The sequence below is a fragment of the Falco peregrinus genome, chromosome 9 (assembly GCF_023634155.1).
Source record: "Falco peregrinus isolate bFalPer1 chromosome 9, bFalPer1.pri, whole genome shotgun sequence".
NCBI lineage: Eukaryota > Metazoa > Chordata > Aves > Falconiformes > Falconidae > Falco > Falco peregrinus.
In genome coordinates, this window is record NC_073729.1 from 30931576 (window position 1) to 30956509 (window position 24934).

Sequence of the window (24934 nt, forward strand, 5' to 3'; positions counted from 1 at the left end):
TCCAGTTTTGGTCCGCAGCTGAGTTCAGGACGGTTAGGTCACAGTGGATGCAGCCAGGTGTGCGTCCAGATCCTTTAGGCAATTGAGAGCTGAAATAGCCTGGTGTAGGTAGGCTAATATACTTGTCTGTAATATATATATTTTTATGAAAGTTTTTCTAATATGTACACAAGGTAGACTCTGTACTATAAATGACAACTGTTTGTATGTGTAACAGAGCTAGGCTTCCCAAATTTCAGACTAATTTCTCTTAAAATCGTAGTCTACCAAATGCTGTTGTCAGAAGTGCTGTAGAGCTCTGTCTCTCCCCAACTCATGGAACTCCTTTCCTCTTTGCTAGCCATCTGGCGTATTCCTTGTGGGGTTACCATCTCACAACAGTTTCGGAGCCCAGAACTGAGTATCAAGATTAAGTTTGTGGGCCTCAGAGCAGATTTGAGCCTGGGGTGTTCTTTTTTTCCCATACATGTGACTTAGGATTGTCTGGTAAGATGAAAAATGGATGTGTTTGTCCTTTTAGGTGACAGAGCTGCGAGGACTGGCTACTATTCTGGTTGGTGTCGTGACATGTGACAGCATAAACTTCTTTACAACCAAGCCTCAGGCAATCATTGTGGATATAACTGAACTGGGCACGATCAAGTTACAGTTGGAGGTCCTCTGGAAGTAAGTACAGCTTCAAAGGAAAAAAGCTGGAGCTAAACATCTGAAATAAATTAAAAGGCTCCTAAGTGCGTTAGTAGCATTCAACATCATAGTCCTTCTTCTTTTTGCAGAGCAGGTGCAGGATAGATAGCAGCCTCGTGCTTGCTCACAGCAACCCCAGCTACTGTGCCTGATCTCTGACTCTGGGACCAGGCCTCAGGAAGGGGAGGGAAAAGGGACAGAAGCTATTTCTAAGACCCTTTTTTGTTCTTTGTGTTTATGTTACCAGAGCCGTGGCTAGCCACGTAAACTGGCCAGTAGGCTTTTACTTAGCTTACTGCCCCTCAGAATGAGTGTTCAAGTCTGGCTCCAAGCAATGTATGTACATCTATAAAGCATGGACAATAATATTAAAGATGATTAAATGAAAGGGAAAATAGCAGCTTCTAGGCACAATGAAGGAAAAAAGAAAAAAAGTAGTGGAATTCTAGGACAATCACTTTTAACAGGCCCCAGTCTGTTAAAAAAAGCTTTCCCAAAGACTTAGGACCTTCATATTTGCACTGTGATTTCTACATAAGGCCTGTTCATGCACTGCAGGGGAGCTTGGCCACAGATGCACTTTTAAAATAGCTGAGTATTTTCATGGTGCCTGTGATTTGTTAAATTGTTTTGTAATTTAAATCTGTAAAGTGATTTTGATCGTGAATTACTGATGTTATTAAAAGCAAATTCTCACTTTTGTGGATGCTGCACTGGAACTTCCTCACTCTAGACAGACCAGCATAGGTTTTTGAGGTAGTACTGTTATTTCTGCTTTATGGGACTGTTGATCCATACTGAGAGTCTTGTCTGCTGCTAATCAAAACTTTTAAACCTGTTTCCATTTACTATTGTCCAGGGGTTAATTCTCACCATCTTAGTGAAACACACCCAACTAAACAATAGGCACTCCTCACTTGTACTTCTGTGTATGGCTTACTGCAGTCCTCGGTTCTTCCCAGCCCAACATGGCAAACAGGCATTTGAACACACCTGCGTGATAAGGACCTTCTTTCGGCCTTTCTACTGTGTGATGACTTGTGGACCTAGGCTCTCTCCAGGAAAAGCAGAAACTGAGCGGTGTTTAGATTAGGAAGGGCAGGGAGCTATGCCTTGGAGGCCAGACTTGCTTATAAGTCAGCCTTGTACAACTTTTCTCAGGCCATGCTGGTTTCTTGTTTTCTTAAAAATTACAAGCTTTTTTGTCTCAGAGTATGTGGTAAATGTGTGGTCTACCAATGTGCCCAAAAGTCAAACAGATCTTCCAGTAAGAGAAAATTTTCCCTGTCCTTAGGGTGAAATAACCAAATCTATTTTACAATTGGACTTGATTTTTTTTTTTTCCCCCAGGTCTTAATACCCTGTTTCTACTTTTTAATTACCTTTGGGAGCATCATTTGACTTAAACCTTATCACAGCCTTTTAAGCCACAACAGGAGAAATGCCACAAAGGTTTTCTGTTGCAATTCCTGTTCAGGTGTTGATAAACAGCTTTCAGGTTGCATTTCTGGGGTTCGGGAAAGAAAAGCTTTATTGATCAACGTCTGTTGTGTGTGTTGTGGTTCTTGAAACTTGCTGTTGACTTGTATGTGCAGTTGGGCTGGAAAATGACTCTTGGCAACAGCATCTGAAAATTATTTTCAAACACACACATTGCTGTAAGTCAATGAGAAATAAACTCACACAGCAGTTTTGCCCACACCTGTTGTTTATCACACTTTTTTTTCCTCCTGAGATCTAACAATGGGCATCAGTATATGTTTTGTTTTGGTGAGGCGCTGCAGCTGCTCTGAGACTTTTGAGGCCTCTGTTTCTTATTTGAGAAGCTGAGCCACTAATTAGTTGGGCAACAAAGCCTCATTCCAGAAGCCTGCTGTGATCTTGCATTATATGCCCTATGAAACTTCCCCTTGCTTGTGCCAAGTTACGTATGTATTCCCATTTGAATTTGAAAGCGGAGACATTCATGGCAGAGTTATTGAAAACTGCGTGGAATGGGGATGGTGCAAGTTGCATTATATTTAAAAAAAAAGTAAAAGTAGCTTTTTAAAATGACAGCCTTTTTAAATGAAAGCCAATTAAAATATCATTTTGACATTCGTATGCCTTAATATTGGGGAAGGAAGGAGAAAAGCGTGGCACGGGAGGATATATGGGCTCTTGTACATCCCTGCAATGTGTGATGCCTTCATTTGTCATCTCTCACCCTGCAACAAGCACCACCAAAACTTGAATCAGGTTTAATCTGGATATAAAATGATCAAAAGCTCTATATGAAGTTTTGGAGCTTGCAAAGATGCTTTTCTTATAAGGGAGGTCCCTTTTTGCCTGACTTCGAGTCTAACATCTTAGAAGCTTCACTTGTGCAGTGAGGGAGACATACTTTTTTTTATTGAACTGGTTATAAAATCTGGTTTTGCCCTAATATGGGAAGTGCTGTACTGAGAGATGGCACATTCATGGTGGAGTCTGGAAGAAATCGTTTCTACTCTCTTGTTAACCCACACAAATGGCATCTAACAGATTCACTTCATTTACTTTTGTTGGATCTACTTGCTTGCCTTTCCTGGCTGTCAGTAACTTGTGTGAATAATTATGCACACAAGTTGTTCCTATAAAAGGACCGTACAAGGAAAACCCCTTCTTATTCTGGGATATTGCATAGTTTCTCAGATAACAGCCTAAATCTCCAAAGCAGATGATATTTGTGAATAAACTTTCTAGAAGAATACAACTTATGTTGACATTTTATTGTTGCAGTAGCTTGCAGCTCAGGGTGTAGCTTTTGATTGGCAAGATGAGCATTTCTATGGCATTTGAGACAATCATCATCCAGCTTTTAGAGCTGGCAACAGCTGAGGCAGGGTTAGCGGTGACGCATTTTCTTTGGGAGTTAATCCTCACTTGGAATTTTTCAGTATATGAGAGAACTCCGGCTGCATGTCTCTGCTGTGTTTAAGGTCTGTGAAATGCATTGGTATCCTACCAAGTGGATTCTCCAGAGCACTTCTGTGCAGAACTGGCAGGCTCCTCCTCTTTGACAGCCTGTTTTGGTGAAGTTGTTTACACAAAAGAGAAGTTTTGTGGTGATAACTCAGGGAGTTTCTATTTTCAAAGATAGAGCACTCAAAATAACAGTTGGTTTTTTTCTTTAAGAATAACTAAACAAATCCAGCTGATTTGCCCAAACTTCCCTGAGAAGCAGGCTTTCAATCTAGACCTGCTTTGTGAGAAATCCAAATGTAGATCCCTCTTCCATTTCTAAATGTATATTTTCTTTAAATAGGCCACTAGTCTTCTGGACTCCTAACAAAAGTTCCTTCGACTCCTTTATAGATTATGCCATGAAGAGTGTGAATGAGCTTGGGTCTGTTGCAGAATGGCTTTGTTGGCCAGTTTGGCAAAAGGCTTTGGTTTTTTTGCCAACTTAAACAGCAGTCTGAATTCTGTCTCTTACATGAGGGACAAAGAGAAAGCCTGTATTCTCTTTTCAGAACTTCAGTTAGCACCCCGTACTGGGATCTAAGGGTACCAGCCAGCCAGAACCACTCTCCTGATTTCTGCCACTTTGAGCGTGTGCTGGCCTGGCTTTCAAAGCATTCCCGGAGTAGGATTTAAAAAAAAAAAAAAAAAAAAAAAAAAAAAAGGTAAAGGAGAATAAAACCAGGGAAGTCTGTATTTTTGGATACATACCTACTGCTGGTCTTGCTCTTATAGATGAAAACTTATGTGAATCGGTAGTTACTCATGTAGTCCATCAGTGCATGTCTGTGCTTTTGATGGAAGTGATGTTTCATAGCTTAGTCTTGTGATAGGCTGTACTAACCTTGAAACCGGTGCTTATTATGCTTTAATGGGTAGGAGAGACCCAACAACAATCACACTGTTGCGTGGGCATTTTCACCTATATTCAAAATGCATAAAAGAAATCTCCTGATTAACAGCAAGTCCAATCCCATTGACCAGAGCTTTTTCTGGATTAATGCAAGCCTGGATTCGCAGGCTTGGTAGTGGGGTTCGGACAGGTCTATCCACCAAGAGCCCTTCTGGCCCAGTGCTGTTTAATACATGGAGCAACTGGACAGAAGGGGAGGGATTAGGGCACAGTCTTGGCAGTGGGAGAAAGGAAGGCAGAGTCTCTGGGGCTGAAGACTGAACTGAGTTCAGCTCTTACGTGTTCTGTCTGATTCCTTCTGTTCCTCTGAAAGCGTAAACAAGGAAGTGTCCTCCTTACACACCCAACAGACAAATGCAACAGGTTGAGGGAAATGGTAGAAATCTGAAGCATTTCATCCCATCACAGGTTTGGTGGTTATGGCAAAATAATATCTCAGTGGAAATCCATGCTCAGTGCTGGCAAGGCTGAGGTACCTCTGAATGTGTGCGGATGCAAAGCTGCTGGTGTTTGTGGGAGGTTCAGTCTAGGAAACATGAGCGCCGATGAATTGTAAACCCCTTCAAGGTCAGGCTGGGCACGTGTATTTTGGAGCTGGACACTGAAGTCCTGCAATGGTGCTAAGGCAAGCTGAAGGAGCGTTATGTGCTGCATTTACGTTGGCCTTAACAAAGATAGCATTGTCATGAATTTAGTGCCAGCATTGTAATTAATCATAACCAAAGGCCAACATGTTTGGCAATATAGAAGCAGAATGGGACAACAATGATGATCAGACATGTGGGGCTGCTTTCTTTAATAGATTTTTTCAGCCTTGAAAAGGTGTTGCTGGATAATACTGTGCAGGCATATAGATGTTTGCTGTGGAGGATGTAGAAAGAAATGATCAGCTACCATTTCTCTCAGTACAGCCACAGAGACACCTGCCCCACCTCCCGCCCTCTCAGAGTACTTGTTCCACAATTTAAAGTTAAATAATGAAAGTTCTGAATACTTTTGACCTACACAGAGATTTTGTATCAATGATTTCAGGAAGTGACTAGACAAGCTAAGAAAAAGCGTGTGGCAATTAAAGGTAATAGTCTGCTTGCAAAGTCTGGTGCATCAGATCTAAGCTGTGGATTGCCTCAAATTTGAGTATGTGTCTGGGGACAGCCTACTATATTTGACTTATTTCCTTTGCTTTTCCCCTGAATATCCCCTGCTGCCTTCTGTTAATGTCAGGACGCTGAGAGAGATGAATTCGTAGATCTGTCCCAGTGTGGTGTTTTGTTTGCTGTATGAATGTGGAACAAGAGGATGGATCATGCCCAGAGAGCTTACAGCCAAGAGATAATAGATGCTTTAGAGCAGACTTTGTTCTTTCCTTCACCCTTGGCTTTGGTCTCTCAGCTTGTTATCTTGCAGTAACAGGGAGCATGTACTTGTTTGGAGGGCAGCTGAAGAGCTGCGTTTTGCTAGAGGGTTTTAGTAATTGTCAAAGGGGCAAAACAGATTTAACTTGTTATTCCCGTCCATTTCCTCCAAAGCGTCATTTTGCATTACTTCATTGCTATATTAAAAGCTCAACATGAAAAATCTGAGGAATGGATCCCTGTGACTTTTCTTAAGAACTGCCATGGATGGGGAGTAATTTGCTTCCACCAGTAAACATAGCAGGCTCTGGCTAAAAGGCTCTTACTGTCAGAAACCCGATTTATTTTCTGCATAGTGAGACAGTGCAGATGGTTGTTAATGTGACTTCATGGAACTGGCCTGTTTGATGAACCCCAGCTGGGTGACACTGGTAAATTTAGCCAATTAACCTGTATTAGGCGAGCTCGCAGAGCATTACCTCCACACTGAGGAAAACAGCGGTGTGTTGCGCTGCAGGATACTGTTGAGAATTGTCCCTGTGCAACATGAGAAGCTGGAGAGAATTGGAACTCTGCTTTTCAGCTTCTGCTACAGAGAAGTTAATTTCCCTGTAATTGATTAGTCCTTGTTTTCATTTGGATCTTTTCAGACTTCTAGTGGTTCTATGTTGTACAGCTAAATGCTACTGTTTGGTCACTGTGTTCACATCTATGAGATTACAGATTTGTTATAAACAATTCACTTTTTTTCAAAATGCCAGTACTCAAGTGGATAAAACACATTTTCTTTCAGTGCTACAAGGCGTACAAGTAGGGAACTAAAGTAGCACGTAGGAAAAATGAACTTTCTGTGTTTAACTTTACATATGTCTTCCCTGTCCTGGTTAGCTGAGTTGTGTTTTGGGAGAGGAGACAGTTCATCCAAGTTTGCTTAGGCTGCTTTGCAAAGAAGTTGGGAAATTAATGGCTGTGATGTAGTAGGTAATCGGGAAGCCTTTACAGCAGGACTTGTCAAACTCTTGTAGACCATAGCTAGTATCCTCTGGGGCTAGAACTAGATTCATCCGTGACTGTATGAAACACATAACTTGCCATATACCACTGCATAAGCTTCCTGTGCCAGCCAAAGGGGTTGTTTATTAATGTTTGAAGGATAATGAAGTTTTTTTAGTGGCTTTCCCATGTAGTGTGTGCTCTGCAGGAGACAGACTAATGATAGTTTTCCTTTATTGCATGGGTTACATTTCCTTCCTATCTGGTGAGGTGTATGTCTCACTGTCAGGCTGGTGGCTGTCAGCAAGCAGCCTGTGCTGAGCTTGCCAGCACTGATGTCAGTGTAGGACACTGTGGAAGGATGGAGAGCACTGCAGGCTCTTGGCCTGTTGCACTCTACTTCCAAAGACTGTGGCATGGATCTCTGTCTAAAGGGCGCTGAGAATTCTGTGTAAAATACAGAACCATTTCACCTACCTCTTTCTTTGCTGCTGCAGTCAAAGATGCAGGTCAGAGAGGCAATCACTCCTTCCTTTTATTCCCTGTGTTGTTTACTAAACATTACAGTTCAAGTCCTAACCGCTGTTCCTGCTGCTAAATGTTTCTGTGCTTTCTGGTCTTACTGACACTTAGGCATTCATGTTTTCTGCTACAGCCCCTTTGACACAGAGAACCTGTTTTTGTCACCTGGATCCACTGCCAAGTTTTCTGTGGGTAGCAGGAAGAGCTCATTATACAACTGGACCCCACCAAATACTCCCAGCTTCAGAGAGAAGTACTACCTGGTGAGTATGCAGAGGAAAGCAAAATGTGAAACACCAGCCTCGGACTTGATTTTTGGAATAGATTAGGCTCTTGATAGAACACACTCAGAAATGTGGAAATGTAGCACTCCAGGGCCTTTGCATCTGGGGGCTTTGTAATACAAATTTTTTTAACCCCTGTTCTTTTGAGTTCTATTTTAGATTTTGTAAAAGAAAAAAACCAAACCTGCCAAATATTCCTCTTGGCAGCCAGAACGGTAGGGGGGTGGGCATCTGCTCTGTGATTCTCTAGTGGGAATCAAACTAGGATCCAGTCTGCCTCAGTAGCCGTGGAGCAGAACGACATCTTAGAGGTGCTGTGTGAAACAAGCCTTCCTCTCCCTCAAGCCCGCTTTTTGCCAAGTGTAGCCCAGGGGAACAGAAGACGTTGCCTTCTTTCTCGTTCATTCAGGAGGGTTTTGTTTTAATGGTTGTTTTATGGTCCTGTTAATTCTGCCCTACATCTCAAATACATCATATATATGTTCCCCTAACATCAAGTCTAAGGCAGGTTTGGTGTAGCCTCACAAGGCAGCAGAATATGCAGTTTTTTCAGAAAGGTTTATTATTTGTATGGGCTACGTTGGACTCTTCAAAATGAACATTTCCTGTAACCCTATTTTCATATCCTGTCCTGAGATGATGTGACATGCAAGCTGCTTGGCCAGGTTCTTTTTCCAGAAACATTTTTTTTAGCTGACTTTGTAACTTTCATCTGAAATCTCTAAAGCACAGTTACTGCTGTTCCACGTGGTTAATCCAGTAAGCTCTTCATACATTGTTTTAATAGTTTCTTTTGCCCGGTTTATTCTGACCAGGCTCCCCTGCGCAGAAAAGCCCTGTGATTTCGATCAGTTTGGGCGTGTATGTTTCCTAGAACAGGAAACCGTAGTTCTGTATCTTAGGCGGTATCTTACACTTTTCAGTTGCATGTATGCTCACTTACGAATCTGTTTGCTGCAGTCTGTTTTGCAACAAAGGCAGAACCAAGGGGATGCAAGTGATGAAGCTCAGCCTCCCAGCATATTGAGCTACTTGGCTGCCTGTGATTTTGATGTACATGGGAGGAACAAGCCTCACAATCCTGCAGAGACAAGTGAGGCAGACTCGTTCAGCTCTGAGGATCAGAAGGGAACAGAATCCAGAAATACAACTCCAGCTCTAGACCATAGGACATTACCGTTGGTGATTATTCAAGAGGCTTGTGCAGAAGAGCGACAGCATCCTCCTTCAAATCACACAACTCTAGACATCCTGAAGAAGACGCCGTGTGTGGATGGTTTTCCAAATAACCCATCTAGTTTTCTGAATCGTCACAAAGATAGAAGAGATTCTTTCAACCAGACCAGAAATCGCCATCTTGCAGAGCAAGAAGACATTAGCCAGAAAAACTTGAATTCTGCAAGTGACCTAAAACTAGATGGACATACAAAGTCAATTGATAAGACTCTCCAAGAAGTATTAAATTTGTTGAAATTACTTGATGTGAAGCAAGCCCAACTAGAGAAACTGGAGTGCCAGGTTTCATCTCTGAGGGATAAGTTAAAGGTATAGAAGTGTTTTACTCTTGGTAGATGGTGTAGCTTCCACTGTTACTCCTAAAACTGTAGAAGTTCCATGACCATGTGGTGAATTTGATTTAATCACGCTATCAGCAGCACGTTCCCAAAAAGTAAGTTTGGCCACCAGAGGTCAGGCACTACTCAGAAAAGGCAGCCTTGAGAGCGAGCTAAACTGGAGCACCATGTTGCACAGCATCTCTCGGAGACAGCCTCCAAATGCTGTGTGCAGATCAATAATCTGGAAAAAAAATTTAAGAAACTGCATGCACTCAAAGCAAAAACTACTCTGGGCTAAGCAGAATCTGAACTGTATGTCAGAGCCTCTGCATGTTTGGTTTCGTTGTTGTTTTTCAAATTTAGTACACCTTGAGATGACTGCATGAGTTCATCAAACCTAATGTTTCCCCGGGATCACTTAACTTTTGTAGGCAGTTCAGTCTGTCTGACAAGTCCTATGATGCTGAAAACATTTTTTCTTTAGGGGAAGGGTCCTGGAGAAGAGCTTTCTGCAGGCAGTGGGTTATACTGCAAGTATAGTAGCATTGTAGTATGTGGAGCCAGTGTGTCCCAGTCTCCAGACTTGGGAGATTAGATGAAGTCCTGCAGCACCTTAGGTCTGGAATAATAAATGACATTAACAAAACTGCACTGACTTCCTATTCCAGTGCAATCACTTTAAAAATAGAAATTAGAAAAAATAAACCAAGTGCTCTCAAAGCTGCCTTTCCAAGGGGGAGAAAGTTAGTGGCCCCATGAAATCTATTATTGGTATGAAAGTTCCTAGAACAGACCCCTAAGATTGCTACTTTGAGATCTGAAACAGGGACTAAGTGAAAATTGCAGTGATGGCAGAAGATGCAGAGAAAATGAGCTCACATCCCAGCCTTAACAGACATGACAATCCAAAGACGAATACACGCAGATTAAAATATTGAAGCGTATTTTGAATTTAATTAGTAGCATTATTTTGGGATCAGAGTGCTGTACCAAGAGCTAACTTTCCTGATCTGTAAGAATGAAATCAGAAAAGCAAATTGATTTTCTTATTAAAAGTGATTTGAAAAACAACGAGGAACTCATGCAAAATGGCTTGATAACTACAAATAACAGTATTTTCCTTCAATTCCGTTAACAGCTAAAGACACTTCCCCACAAACATTCATCTATGGAAAGTCTAATGGTGGAGACAGTACTGGAAAGTTTTGACTTTTTAAACGCTGACTGTAGTGCTGATGAGCTTTCGTTATTTGGAAGCGTAAGAACAGGCAGTATCAGGTATGTATCTGCAGCACTTCATTATAGGGGACAAGGGAAAGGGGTCAGGAGGGCTGATCCCAGCAACACTTACCGATACGCTGTACTCGACTAAGTAACAATTGTGCAGAGTTGCTAGTGGTATGAACATCCAGGATAGAAACCAATTTTTTGGAATGCTGTGAGATTTGTAATTCACAGTACCTGCCAGATTGAAATGGCAGGAAACTTAAACTGAACTTACAGAAAGCGCTGCAGAATGATACCTGCAGGATATGGTGGCCTGACATGCAGGACTGCTACAAACAGGCGGCAGGAAACAAGCTTATCAGGGTGATGCTGAACAGTTCTTCACTAGCAAGGGAGAAAGCTACGAGTAACTTTGAGCTTTTCTACCTGTTCTTCCTTTTGATTTCAGTGTTGCATTTTGCGAGTTGCGTAGCACCGAGACTTACATTCCAGAGCTATGAGCCTGATCCTGGGAGGCTTACTACGCTCCCGGTATCACAGAATTGGCAGAACACCAAGGGATTTGTCTGTTACATGTGCTGCTTTTGCAGTTCACCAGCTGCAAATGAGCCAGCAACTCAATTCCCATTATCTGGAAGTATCTTTTACTAGTATTGATTCTCCAAAATGGCATTTTGTGGGATCAACTGATCTGGTATTACTGTTCTGGAATGAGCCTTAGAAATTAAGTCCTTATGTTTTCAAGGAGTGTTATAAATGCAATAGAAAATGCTGTTAAATGTCATCTGGTTTGTACTTCTGCAACTTGCTTGAAGGCTACTACTGAGACTGCACATCTTTGTATTTAGTGATGAGAAGTTTTTAACTTCCCCTCCCCCCCCCCCTCATCTCAACAGTACATACAATGACAACACAATTCAATCCCTGAGCTGTGACAGGAGAATAGAAACAAGAGATGTAACTACCGGTGATGACAACTTAGATGCACTTTTGATAACTCATCTGAAGCTGTGCAAAGGTCTTCTGCAGGTAAGGAATAGCCTGTGGGTTTCCAGGGCACTGGCTGTAATTGTTGATTCTGATTACGAACAAAATTGAGTATGTAGCAGATTCTCTTACAAAAGCAGAAAGACTCAGAATAGAAATTGAGTCTAAAACCTGCAGTGTGTACATGTGTATGCACAGAACATGTTATACAAAACTCTTACACAAAGCTGCTTTTTTTCAGCATCTGGGTTTTGCTGAAGCTCTAAGTAATACCTTTGTGCCCAAAGCAGGCTGCTAATGCAGTACGACAGGTTTGGGTTGAATTGTGAATTGATAACAGGTAATTAATTTTTTAATGAATGAAAAACTGCTACTACTAGGAAGAAACTGCTAGCATGTAAGGCAAGAAAAAAGTCCTCTCTCCTTGAGACTTTCCTCAATTAATTTCAGTTATAGTGTTCAAGCACATTATCGTCCTCAAAGTATTACCTTTGGTGAGGATGAGCAGCAGAGGACAGCGTAACTGTTAGTATTGATCTGCTACAGGACAATTGGTCTGTTAGTATTGATCTGTCAATGGACAGGGGCGGAGAAGAATGCCAAACGCTGGACAGGCTGTCCCAGCATAACGCGATTTACACATCCTGTTCTGCTCGGCAGTTTTGACTCAGAAGTGGCCTGTCCACGCGGTGATGGGAAAAGAGGCCTTTTGAGAGCAGCTGCTGTGCTTTCTCACAGCAACAAATCCTCGTTCATCTTGAGCTTGATACTGCCTTTGTTTCAGCTACTAAGATAAGCATATTTCTTTTCAGAAACTGAGGTCACCAAATGTAGCCCAGGTTGTCCAGGAGAGGATTTTGGAAGAAGTGTCGGAGCAGACGCAAGTCCTGCGGGATGTCGTGGATATGTCTGTTGAAGAAAGTGAGTAACTACGTTATTCCAAGGCATGCCGGGGATTTCAGAGGTACAGATAACTGCTTGAGCTTCCCCAGGCATATCAGGGTTTCATTCTAAATTTCTTACAAACATTCATGTAATTAAAACAGCTCTTATATCTAGATTCTTAGAAAAAAATCCAGGGCTTGTTGTTTGCTTGTTTTTTCGCCTGCAAGGAAGGAAAAGATTTGAAGACGTTAGTCTCAAACAGTAGCTGAACTGGTATGTCTTAGAAACAGGCATATAATAGATGGAGTTTGCAGTCAAAGAACAGCAGAATAGCCTTAATAAAATCTTCTTTTATATCTGTGCTTTTACTTAGTAAACAAACAGCCCAAATTCTGTACAAGTTTGCAAGAAGAGTTTGGTGTGCAATTTTCCCCTTTCTCAGGCCTTCCCACTACTAAATTCTTCCATTGCCTGTTGGATATGACAAAATGATAAAGGCACAATGGGAGACTTTGAAGGCTTTTGTTCTCATCTTGGTAAATATAGCGGCAGGAATGCAAACGCTAGTTGGAAACATTTGCTGACAGATTTTATCCCGAAGGAGGTGAAAATAAACTGTTCCCTGGAGCAAAGCTCTGAAGGGCCTTTGGGTACGACGTGATGAGGGAAGTGTAGGAGTCCCAAATGCAGAACACAAGTTCATCATCTTTGTAGGTAAGAGTGAGAAATGATAGGGTTGAAATGACAGCGAGATGCCACAGGGTATTGCTTCAAGTGCTCTTCTGAAGTGTTTGATGAAAGAAAGCCCGCTCAGCCTATGCGCTGAGGTTCAGAGTTCTCCACTCGTGAAGGTAGGTAAGACAGGATCTCCAAAGTGCTTGGAAATGGCACATCTCTTGCTGATAGAAGTGGAAACAGTTAAACTCACAGAAAGTTCTTCTGAAACTTGGCTCAGATGCTGGGATGAAATGAACAAGAGGCAGAAGAGCTGCTAGGCATCTCATTCAGGTCTTGTAATAAGCTCGTTTAGGAGCTCAACCCGAGCTTGGTGAAATCAATGCTTGCAGATGTTAAAATACTGGCAGCAAATCTCCAGCTTTGAACAAAACTATCTAACGCAAATACAAGTTAATGCTGACACGTCTCTAGATATGCCATCTGCTGCCTAATTTCTCATGTAAAATCCATAATCTGCTAGAGCTCATTGACTTTTTAAAATGTGGTTATTTTATTTTCCAGTTATTCAGAAGACTAAAAAGAAGAAGCACTATCTGAAAATCTGGAGTGATCTTGCAGAGCCTGGCAGCATCTTGTTTGCTTCAGCAGAAAGATTCCGTCATGCACTGAAATACACGTTGATGCTCAAAGTGAAGGAAAAATACCCGGGTCAATTAGAAGCAGGTACCAATCCATTCCTTGAACACAAGGCCACTCTAATCTTATTGCATGGCTAAAAATTGTCCTTATACATTTTAAAAATAAACTAAAACTCTTACTCATTTTAAGCAGCTTACATCTAACCAACCCTTCATTCTTTCATTTGTTCTTTTCCGTGTTACTTTCAGTATTGCAGAGGTTCCTGGAGCAGATCATCACCTGTGATGGGTTGCTCTCCTCTCCGTACCTCCAAACAGAACCAGTTACTTTATTCCAATTTTATAGCTACCTGGAGAAACACCACATTACCAGCCTGGAGAAACACTTGGGAAAACTTGCTAAAGAAGGTAATGGCAGTGCTTGGCTCCTTCCCTTGAACTGACAAAACCAGCAGCTGGCTGTTGCTCTGCAGGTTACTACTCATGGTGTACTTCAACCCAACCATTGCACTGAAAAATTGTTTCCATTTCAATTCCCCTTGTGACCATGTAATTTTAATTAGAAGAGGAAAGACATGCTTGACTCCCATATTTAACCAGGTAGAAGAAACAAAACAGAAATGTGAAGGATGGGTTTATCTTAAGTGCCCTAAAAAGTGGGTTCTGTGATATTGCGAAGTTAAAGAAGAAAGAAAGTTGGCAGCAACCTACAGCTGGATTTAAGGACTGAGTAAATGTCTCTATCTTTGTGTGACTGTTGCAGCTGTAATCAGAGACAGGTAATAGCAATAAAATTTCCGAGGTTACTAATGTGCATTTTCTAGCACGAGGTAGCTGGTGTCTCGCTGAAGCCTAGTCCATCATGTGAAAGTACTTTAAAACTTAATCTGTATCCGAAAAGAATTGTTTTAAAAATAGTCCTGATACTGGCTGCATCTTTAGTCTTATTTTGATGCCGATGACTCATCTGGTGGGGAACTAAGAACACATGCATTGCTTGTCAGTGAAAAAGACCTGGAATATTCTTCAAATTGAAACTGTAAATCCGGTGCCTCATTTCTTATTTTTCAAGAGATAAAGGGTTTTCTCTTTGACCAGTACAGCAAGGTCTTTCAGGGATCTTTAAAAGTATTTCCCACGATCGTGTTTTCCATATTGTAGGCAGTAGACTGCTTTTCCTAACGTCCAAAGGTGTAGGAGTTCTTTTGCACTGCGTGTTGTACGCAGTGCACCGGGGTCCTAAAAAGGGCCAGGGCTTTGCTGCACCCTGTGAAATAATATTGTGAACTAATAATCTCTGCTCTGTTTGTCAGACAGTCTTGGCACAGGAGGAAATGAAACAATGACAGGGAAAGAAGCCGGGATGGTCAAAGGGGCAGTCATCCCGATTTGCTTCCTGCTGTGCTTGGCTTGCTTATTAGCCATGCGAATAACTACTCGTGGCTAAAGGAGCCTGCGCTAGCGAGGAGCTTGTTTTTTCTTCATAATGTCTTAATTTGTCAGTTAGTGAAGCTGAATCCTCTCGCTTGCAGCGATGCTCATTGAGGAGCTCCAATGCCCTGGACGGCTGAAGACCCTTAAAAAATTGAAAGGAAAGCGACTGAACAAACTCCAGCCTCTGCCGCAGACTTTACGGCTGCTTGGGATTTTACAATTAGACGACAACCACCGCGTCAGCAAAGCAGCCACATCCTGCCTCTCCCGTGCAGCGGCAAACAAGAACTTTAGGGAAAAGGTAAAGACCACAGTTCTTACTGGCTTTTTTGAATAGATGGTGAAATACACGGAACTTGTTTTATCCTAAAATAGCACTATTGTCTTCTCCACACTTCATTAATCTATCAATTCAAACCTAAACTACATCAGTATTCAAGTGCGTTGTCTATGTCTTTTATTCAGTTTCAGATGGGTAAAACTGTGCTTATGGCAGTCTGAATTTGAGTGCTTGATTATGCTTATAAACCTTATTAAGTTTATAAAGCCTTTCTTCTCTTCTTTTTATCTTTTTCATTCAGGCCCTCTTTTTTTACACTGATGTTTTAGCTGACTGCGAGGCAAGGCTTCAGCAAGCTGCATGTTTGGCTCTTAAAAACCTCAGAGTAAGTATTTGCTGTGTGTGTCTGGCTTTTTTTTTTTTTTTTCTTTTTTTTTTTTTTAATTAAAGCTGGTAGGGTTACTTTTTCAGCTTCCTTTTTCCAAACTTTGGAATACTATTGATGTTATTACTCAAAAGGCAGCAGGCAGAGGGAGCTGCAGGCACCTTGGAGTGTCTCCGTGTGCTCTGGCAGGCGGTCCCACGGCAGAGAGGATGTGTCTTTGAACTTCTGCGGCATCGTTGGTGGTGAAGGACAGCAGGCGCCGTCTGACTCGGGGACATCTAGCGTGCAGAAATATGAGCGATAGTCAGCTACATATGGAGGCAGTTCTAAAGCTTTAACTATAGAAATTTAAAGTTACATCAGTTCTTTTAACGATAGCTCATTACAGTCAGAAAATAAAAGTAATATCTGCATTGCTCTTTTAAGAAACTATCAGAACAGCTTTCAGCTTTCCAACAGCCACAAGCCAGTAGTTGGTTTGCACACAAGGGGTTATTGTACGGTTTCTGCAAACCTGTCAGATTTGCAAACCGACTGTTGCCCTTGAACAAGCTGCATTAAGTCTTTCAGTGGAAGTCCTGATTAGTTTATGCTAATCCAATGGCACTGCAGCAGTGACCTGTACCCTAGCACTGCTACACTTCTTCACGCCCTAAACCAGGACAGAAGGTAGCAGAGGTGAGGTCACGCTCAGAAAAATTAACTGCAAGCTGACACATTGAGGGAGAAAAGAAAGGTCACAGTAGAATTCAGGTGGAAGAAGGGATGGGAGGAAGTATGTATGTGTCCACCTTGCAAAAAATGTTCATGAAAATACTTGCTGACAAGCTACTGTTGCAAACTTTTCTTCTCAAACAGGGTGTTGAGAGTATTGAGCAGGTTGCCCAGCTGTGCCAATCTGAAACAGAGGAAGTCAGGAACGCAGCCAGGGAAACAATGCTGTCCTTTGGTAAGTCCTTCGTACAACTGTAACACGGAGGTTCTGAAAAAGTGATGTGAAATAGTGGAGAACGAGAACAGGCCTGAAGTTCAGCCTGAACACGTCTAGGACAGTGGAAATACTTTGTAAGCAGCTATTTCACACCATTAAGATAAACTTTGTCTCGTGTGTAACAACCAAAGCTCCCATTAAAGTCTGTAGATCCAGACCAAGGAGATTCCTGTAGGATAAAGTGCTTTAAGAAGCGCTGGACTTTTTTACAAGGTATCAGCGCTTTCAGTACTTACCTGCCAGTGCTGATGGAATACTTCTTAGTCATAGCGCTGGCATCGGGAGTCTTCTCCTCTAGATTTCGTAAAAAGGATGTTGGAACCTGACAGATCCCAGTAACACCTCTTCTAGTGCTGAGATTAGCTAAATCGATTTAAAGATATATGTAAGAACAACAACAGACTTCTTGGGTCTGGTAATCTTTTCTAGCCACCTGCAACCTGACTAACTCTAATTTTGGTGTTCCTATTCTTCTTCAAATGGTTCCACTCTGAATACCAGAGAGGAAAGAGGATGAACAGAATGGATTTATACTGGTTAATTACTTGTTGCTTCACCTGAATTCAGTAGATCTACAGTGGAGCTGACCTGCTAATGAAATGTCAGTGTTTCCAGTTTGCTACTGGCCAGTATTTGTACTTCTGCTGAGGGTGACGGGGAATGGCCTAGCTGAGTATCTGCAGTGCACAGCTGCTGTGGAGGATGCCCAGTTTATCTGGGAGACAGGAACTTCCTGGTCCTGATCTTCCTGAAAACACGTTGATTCATGCTTAGTTCTGGGGATCTCCAGCCTTGCCTCACAGAAACACTCAGACTCACGTGTATTCCAGAACAGGCTTTCCACCTGCGATGCTCCAACTCGTTACTCATGTGGAAATGTTCAGAGGAGGCCTGATTCTCCACGGTGGCTTCTAAGCAGTTTTTGGAAAACTATTAGAGATGCATTTGTCACTATTGAGAGTTCTTGTTAGTTCTGAACAAGGTCATAACAGAAATATTTCGGGAGTGTTACATTTCCAGGGTGTTTCTGTTTTCTCTTCCTCAGCATGGGATAGATTTCCTCTCTCTCCATAGGTGAAAAGGGACGGCAAGCCTTTGAGAAAATGGACCGAATTTGCTGTGAATTAAGAGAAACTGTACAACAAGAGGCTGAAATTGAAATCACCGTATTTTAGCAGTGGAATAGGAGGAGCTGAATCGTATTGTCCTCACAGCTACACATGGGTACCCGAGGATTTTGTTCTGTTCTTTATCAGTGTCTGGTTCACTTACGCCCTGCTCTATAGATGCTGTACCCTGACAGAGTACAGGTTTATTTCCAAAGGGGGGACAGTTTGTCGTCTACACAAAGTAGACTGGAATACATTTTCTCGCTGTCTCTTAGCACGTGATGAGATACCAAGTGCTGGATGAACAAAAGCTGGGGTCCCTTAGAATATGGACCCAGATTGCCCCTCGAGTTAAAAACCCTGCTCAAACTGTAAGCCAGATATAATCTGTTCTCCCATAAAGTATTTTATGAAGTTGGCAATTCCTCAAGGAGGAGAGAAACAATCGTTCTCTAACAGTCCACCTAGAAACCAGCCGGCAGCAGATCATTTACGTCAACTGTCGTATGCATCAGAAAAAAAAAAAAAATCTAGTGGCATTGCTTGGTGGTTTCCTTTTCTTGTACAACTCACTTGTGGGAGGAAAGCTTGTTGCTTCAAAGGCCACTTTCCTCATAATCACAGCAACTTCGGGCAGGTTCACATGAGGACTGACAGGGATACGTACTGAGCGTAAATCCTGAGCAGTTTACAGCAGGAAGGTACATATTGTACTTGCCATGTGCGGGCTTTTATAAGTTGGTTTGGTTTTTTTGTTTTTTCTTAAAATTTGTTAATTTAGTCATAGGTCAAGACTTATCATCATCATACACCCCTTGTCAGGCTCCTTACTCACTCAACACTTAGTTAACGTAGTGAAGGGTAGCCACAAAGAGAAGCCCGGCTTCAGGTAAAATACTTGAAAGGGTTGGGCTTGTGTGTATATATTTATATATATATATATATATATATTACTTTTCTATTCAGTATTTATTTGTTGGATTTCATACTGTTTTCTTAAATTCTAATAAAACATTTGAGACAAGTTCCTGCAGGTGCTTCATACAGGACCACAGAACAATCAGGGCTGGAAGGGCCCGGTGGAGACCACCCAGCCCAGCCCCCTGCTAAAGCATCCGTCACATCCAGGTGGGTCTGGAATGTCTCCAGAGAAGGAGACTGCACAGCCTCTCTGGGCAGCCTGTCCCGCTGCTGCGTCACCCTCAGAGTAAAGAAGTTTTTCCCCATAGTCCGATCGAACTCCCTGTGTTGCAGTTGGTGCCACTGCCCCTTGTCCTGTCTGTGCTTGTAGCCCTGCGGCAGGTGTAAGGCAACAACCCCCCGCGGGGGATGAAGCTGCTGCCTGACACGCAGCTCCGGGACACGCGCTGCTGGGGATTCTGGCTGGGAAAGGGCCGGGCTCGTACCGCTGGCGCCGGCTGAGCTACTGTTCTCTGCATTCCCTTGGGAAACGCGCCGCGTGCTCATACCGTTGGTCCTCACGGATGAGCTTGGAGCAGCAGGACCACGGCGGCTGGGTCACGCCGTTCTACAGCAAAAAAAAAAGTGATGGGCTGCTTCTGTGTGCTATAACTCTGCTTTTAGTTTACAGATTTCTTTAAAAGCAGGGGGGAAAAGTTCTGCTTTGGTAAATTCTCTACTTCCCCAGGCCTCTCTCCCCTGCTCTTCCGCTTCGCTGGCAGGCAGGAAGGGAAACAGCTGGTGGCTGGTAAGGGACAGGGCAGCCCGGTCAGCTTGTGGCCCGAGCTGGGCTTTAAAGCCCTGCAGCACGGTGCTGGTGGTTTCTGAAAACTCACCACAGCTGTTTTAATAACCACTTTCTGGAACCACTGAAAATTCTCTTTCCGAGCACCTCTCCTCCATGCGTTGCTTTCCGTAAAAACAGAAACAAGAAGGTCAGTACTTCAGTCCAAGCCCTGTGGAAACGTGATGGCCGCAGCTGCTGCACCGAACAGGTAACGCTACCGCATCCCCACCACAGGCAGCTTCATGCTAAGGCACAGCTGAAACCCACTTGCAAAAAACCATTCGTGCTGGAGCGTTCCTGCCCCTTTCATCTACTGCTCTGACTCCTGGGCCAAGGTAGTTACGTTTTAGTGAAGTTACGTTTAAAGTGAAAGACCAGAGGAGGGAGATCTTACGTGCCGGGGAGAGAGACACGGGACACTCATTTCGCTTTTCTTTTACTGCAGCTCTGACCTATGAGTAAGTTCTTACAGCAACACTTAAATCTTTCCTCTACAACCCCCACCAACTATCCTGCTAGCCCCGATCTGCAGCGCGGTCCGGAGCAGGAGCCAGCGGCTCTAGCCCTGCAAAGACGGGAAGCAGTGAGACTCTCATGTATGTTCTTTAAAAAAAGAATTTTATTGTTACAACTAAAATGAGAACTGAAAACTTGTATGGGAAATTGAAAAACTGTACAATTTTACTATAACCTGTGAGGTCTTTGTAGCGGCTTACACAAAAGACAAGAAATACCTGAAAATGTATTATACCAAAACATTTACCTTTTTTGTTTTTTTATATTTTTTTTTTAAAAAAAGTTTATTCTATGGCAATCTGTAAAAAAGAAAGACCTGATGAGTAAATATTTGCTTAAGGCATATAGCAGAGCAGCTCACTAACTTTCTAACAAGTTTAACATGGATGTTTGTCCATTTTCCAAGAACAGGTTAACCAATACACCCACTTTGAAACGCTACTGTATATACACACCCAAACTACTACATACATATACAGGACATCAAAACAAAAATGTTTACAGTTCAGTATCCTAAGCCTTATACACACCTCGCTGGGCTTGGGGGATATTCCACTGTCTATCCCCGGCCAGTGTACGTTCGGGATTTGTAACAGGTTAAAGAACTAGCAAAACACGTGGGCGGAAAGGGGGATGTTCAAAACGTTTTTATCATCTGCAGAAGCTTTCTCCTGTTAGAATAATTTGCAAGTGAATTCTGGATGCAAAGGAAGGATGCTTTGTTTTCCCGTCGGGTTGAAACTCTAAAATATTCTCTTGGTAACAGCACAGAGGTGGGTTTTGTTGCTTTGTTTTCGCACGGGCCACCACTTCAGGAGCCTGCGCTTCTGCAGGTCAAAGCGGCTACCGAGCCCTGGCAGCAGGGGCTTCCCCCGCCTCCTGCCGCACAGCTCTGCAGGCAGAGCACACCCCGAAATCCGTGAGCTACTGCTTGCCTCAAGCGACCAGAGGTGAGGTGTGGATAGGGCTTACTAAACTCTCTGGAATGTCTGTACTATACTTACTCAGCTGAAATGAACCATGCTAAACAACCGGGTTACACCGAGTACGCAGAAAGTCAATAGGAAGTCATGCCAAGTATTAGGCGAGTACATGTTATCTGATAAACACCTAATCAGTCTATCGCTGAACGCAGATACTTTCAGCAACACCCTTTGAACCACAGCCACTTAATGATCAGTTCATGCAAATATAATTTGGGCACATCAGTAAGCAGAAATATAAGTTCTTTCACCTTTCAAGCACGTGGTATTTAATCAGGACACTAGAAGACTTTACATGCAATTTCATACAAACGGGGTACAAATGTTGCCTTCGAAGAAGATTCTACCGGATGTCGGAGAGAATAGTGGGGACAAAGCAATCACATAATGTATCTTAAATACACAGATGAGCTGTTATATATTACCATTTTCTATACGCATTTTTCATGTTTCCAATAATATAACTAAGTATTGACTGATTACAACATTCCTCCTTTCAAGTACTGGTCTGAGCAACAGTCTCACAGGTAAAGGATTGACTCCCAGTACTACCTGAGGATTTATTATTGTACTTTTGAGAAGCCCTTGATGCAAGCTTAACAAAACACAAAATAGAAATAACTCCCGCCCCGCCCCCCTGCCCCCCCATTCACCAACTTACTCACTGAAGGAAAAGAGCTACACCTAGAGCCAGCTTTGCAAAAATAAATATGGAGTGGAGAGCGACTTACGTAGGATATTCCATAGCGATGTTTGCACTGAGAATGGTGGTTAAGTGCTATAAATCTAAGAAGACTTTAAAAATAAAAAAAAGAACAGAGTAGTAACACTGTTGCAAATCAGCTGTCATGGTTTACTGTCCGTCACTACGGCTTGGCTGTAGCGAGTTCACTCCTGTCCTCTGTGCCATGACATGAGCAAAAACTTTTTGCTGTTACTGCTTAAGCCATAATAATTTGGTACTAACAAGAGGACCAGCATTGCCTACGCCCATTTCGCGCAATGCCGGCTTCCAGTCACAGTTCTACCAATGCACCCAAATCCTTATTTACAAGCACTTTACATTAATTCAAGTCCTGGGCCTGCGGCACAGACCCGCCAACTGAGCAAAGCGACGCAGACGCAGCGCAGCCCCAACCCACCCGCCTCGCTGGGCTTACGCCGGGGTAGCAACACCCCCGTCCGCAGAGGCGCAAGGCTCACCCCCTCGCACCGCCACGCGCGCTCATCACCGAAGAGCACATCTTCGAGCCAAACTAAAGCCAGTATTTAAAATCCTTGCTTTAAAAAAAGCAGAACACACGAACGCTTGCACCATAAGCCAACCGATACGTTCACAGACCAATATGTCTTCTGTTGAACTTTTTACGTCTTAAGGAAGCTGCCACAGCATTAATTGCTCTGGATTTATTGAAATGCTTTCCTGTTCATCGCCTGCAATGCCTCCGAGTACGTTACCTCCCCGGCCCTTGCAGGAAGCACGCTGTTCCTTATGGAGCAGATGTAGAGTGAAACTGCATTTTACATTCCAAATGATGAGGTTTAAGAACTGGTCCTTCTAAATGCCAACTGCGCAGCTGCAAAATGCTGGTGGACATGTTTTGGTTGAATTTCCCCTTCCAGTTTCCCTCATGTCAACCTCTCCTAACCCAGAATATAAAAGTAAAAATAACTTTACAAAGGATGGTGCAATGTAAATAGGCATATGTGCAAGTAGAGTGCAACAAGAGTCAATGAGGAGATACATTTACTAAAAAAAAAAAAAAAAAAAGTAAGAAAAGGGGAAAAAAAACAAACCAAAAAAGAGCTTGACATGTTGGGATACCCTGAGCAAACGCAGAAGCCTGTTTCTATAAACACATGTAAAACAATAAGCTCTTTAAGAACAGTTATGCCAAGATTAAATATATCAATACCACAGGCACTGCCCACAACTCAGTCTTTAATGATGAAGCAAGTTAAAAAAAAAAACCAAACCAAAACAAAAACCCAACCACAAACACCCAGCCCCCAACACCCTCCCCTTCCAAAAAGTTTACATTCTTCAGGTATGTGGGTTTCTTTTTTGTTTTTTGGGAACTCGTCAATATAAGTCATGTTATTTGGTTACAACACTTGGAGAGTACAAGCAAGTTTCACTTGTGCCTAGTTTTTCTGAAACACAAAAGAAAAAGAACTGGCTTTTTAAAAAAGGCTAAAAACAACAATGTGTTGCAATTCTATTATTCAGTTTAAAAAAAAAAAACAAAGAAAAAAAAACAACCCCAGACTATTTGGCATTTTCTCTGCTTACTCCTGAATATTTTAAGGCCCTGAGATTAGAATATTATGTTCTTGGGACCACAGGGCTAGATAAAACCCTAGTGCATCAATTCTGTCTTGAAGCCCTACCCAAAGTTCCGGCCTTTCAACCTAAGATCTACCTCCACTGAGAGAAGGCTCACGTGCCCCAGTTAGCTCGCTTTCAGAGAAGCTTATTACAAACCGATCAAATCGTTGGTGTTTCCTGCAGGGTCGATCTTGTTGGCACGTCCATCAATGAAAACACACCCTGTAACAGAGATAAGCTCCGGCTGTGAGGAAAGTGAACATGCAAATATTCACTAGAAATGGCTTCCAAGTTGTCATCATGTTCTCATCATCCTCTTCGGAGTTTTCAGACTTCATCGACTCTTCTTTGTGGGGCGAGAGACGCAGGTTTTCACCAACAGTTCTCCTCCGAATTTCAGTGTCTTGACTAGTGCTTCAGGGCAAAGAAATAAATATTCAATACTGGATTCTCCATGTAGGAGAGAAGCCGTGCAGGCTCTGCAAGAGCACGGCCTCACCCACTGACCACCACAAAGCTGGAAAGCTCTCGCTATCAGGAGCTGTAGCAAATGACAAACCAAAGCCTATCGCTAATTATTACAGTTTTGGCTATTAGATTACAGGTTTAGAAGAGTACTTCTCATCAAAAGCCATGCTCGGGAGTATTTTGTACCCTTTAAAGAATAAGCTGACTTCGTTTTAAACACCACCTGCTTCCACTGCTCATCACGGATCTGCCACCTACGCTGAGACAGGCAGTGAACCAGCACAGACCAAACCTACGTCCAGGTCAGGAGAACATCACGGTGCAAAAATCAAGCTCGCGCTCAGCGATGGAGCTGTGGTTGCTTGTGCAGCCATAACTTCGGAAGAGCGGCCAAATACATTGCAATAGCTTTTAATGACGGAACCGAAGCTCTCCTCACCTTTCATACTCTTTTTAAGACGGTTTTGTTTCTAGATACTAGGCCTCCCTCCCGTCGGCAGTACGCCAACACCCAAAGAGGCTTCTTAACTGGCAGGAACTTTTCTATCGACTGTGCTTCTTCCAGCTGAATTTAGAAAGCAGAGCAGCATCGTGCTGTGAGACCAGCGAGGTGGTAACCAGCACGGAGATGCTTTGCAGGGGGATTTGCTTGACACCTGCTGACAGCTTAAGTACAGAAGAATTCAGGAATCTTCCACCCCAGGCACTAGAATATCTGGGCAGGGAAATAAACATGCTTAAGACTTCTTCTTCCCTCATCTCTGCCAGCACCATGTCCATTTCCTACCCCTCTGTTTCCTCCAGCCTCACACCATCCCTCATCCTTTCACATGAGGCTGCTTCTCTCTATTCCTTTCCCCTCCTGCTCAGCAAGTTTCACCTTGTCCCCTTCTAGACTCACTGTTCCAGACACGAGGATGTGAGCAATTATCACAAAGGAGGTCTGATCCTGCAGCAACAGTACCGGTACAGAATGAGGGAGCTC

At 42.8% G+C, this 24934-nt stretch overlaps 2 protein-coding genes across 7 annotated transcripts in view; one reads left to right on the top strand and one right to left on the bottom strand.

The window, feature by feature from the left end:
* Window positions 1–18930, top strand: part of RIPOR3 (RIPOR family member 3) — a 54117-nt gene extending 35187 nt beyond the window's left edge. For all 5 annotated transcript variants that reach the window (XM_027784468.2, XM_055813262.1, XM_055813261.1 and 2 more), the window contains 12 exons: window positions 521–666; window positions 7586–7715; window positions 8697–9281; window positions 10431–10570; window positions 11416–11548; window positions 12319–12427; window positions 13631–13792; window positions 13957–14115; window positions 15240–15442; window positions 15723–15806; window positions 16665–16755; window positions 17872–18930. In XM_027784468.2, coding sequence (XP_027640269.2) covers window positions 521–666; window positions 7586–7715; window positions 8697–9281; window positions 10431–10570; window positions 11416–11548; window positions 12319–12427; window positions 13631–13792; window positions 13957–14115; window positions 15240–15442; window positions 15723–15806; window positions 16665–16755; window positions 17872–17972 — 2043 coding nt within the window. In that variant the 3' untranslated portion in view covers window positions 17973–18930. The remainder of the gene's footprint in view (window positions 1–520; window positions 667–7585; window positions 7716–8696; window positions 9282–10430; window positions 10571–11415; window positions 11549–12318; window positions 12428–13630; window positions 13793–13956; window positions 14116–15239; window positions 15443–15722; window positions 15807–16664; window positions 16756–17871) is intronic.
* A 1322-nt stretch (window positions 18931–20252) lies between these two features.
* Window positions 20253–24934, bottom strand: part of PTPN1 (protein tyrosine phosphatase non-receptor type 1) — a 46022-nt gene continuing 41340 nt past the window's right edge. For both annotated transcript variants that reach the window (XM_055813265.1, XM_055813266.1), the window contains one exon: window positions 20253–23895. In XM_055813265.1, the coding sequence (XP_055669240.1) occupies window positions 23688–23895 (208 nt within the window). In that variant the 3' untranslated portion in view covers window positions 20253–23687. The remainder of the gene's footprint in view (window positions 23896–24934) is intronic.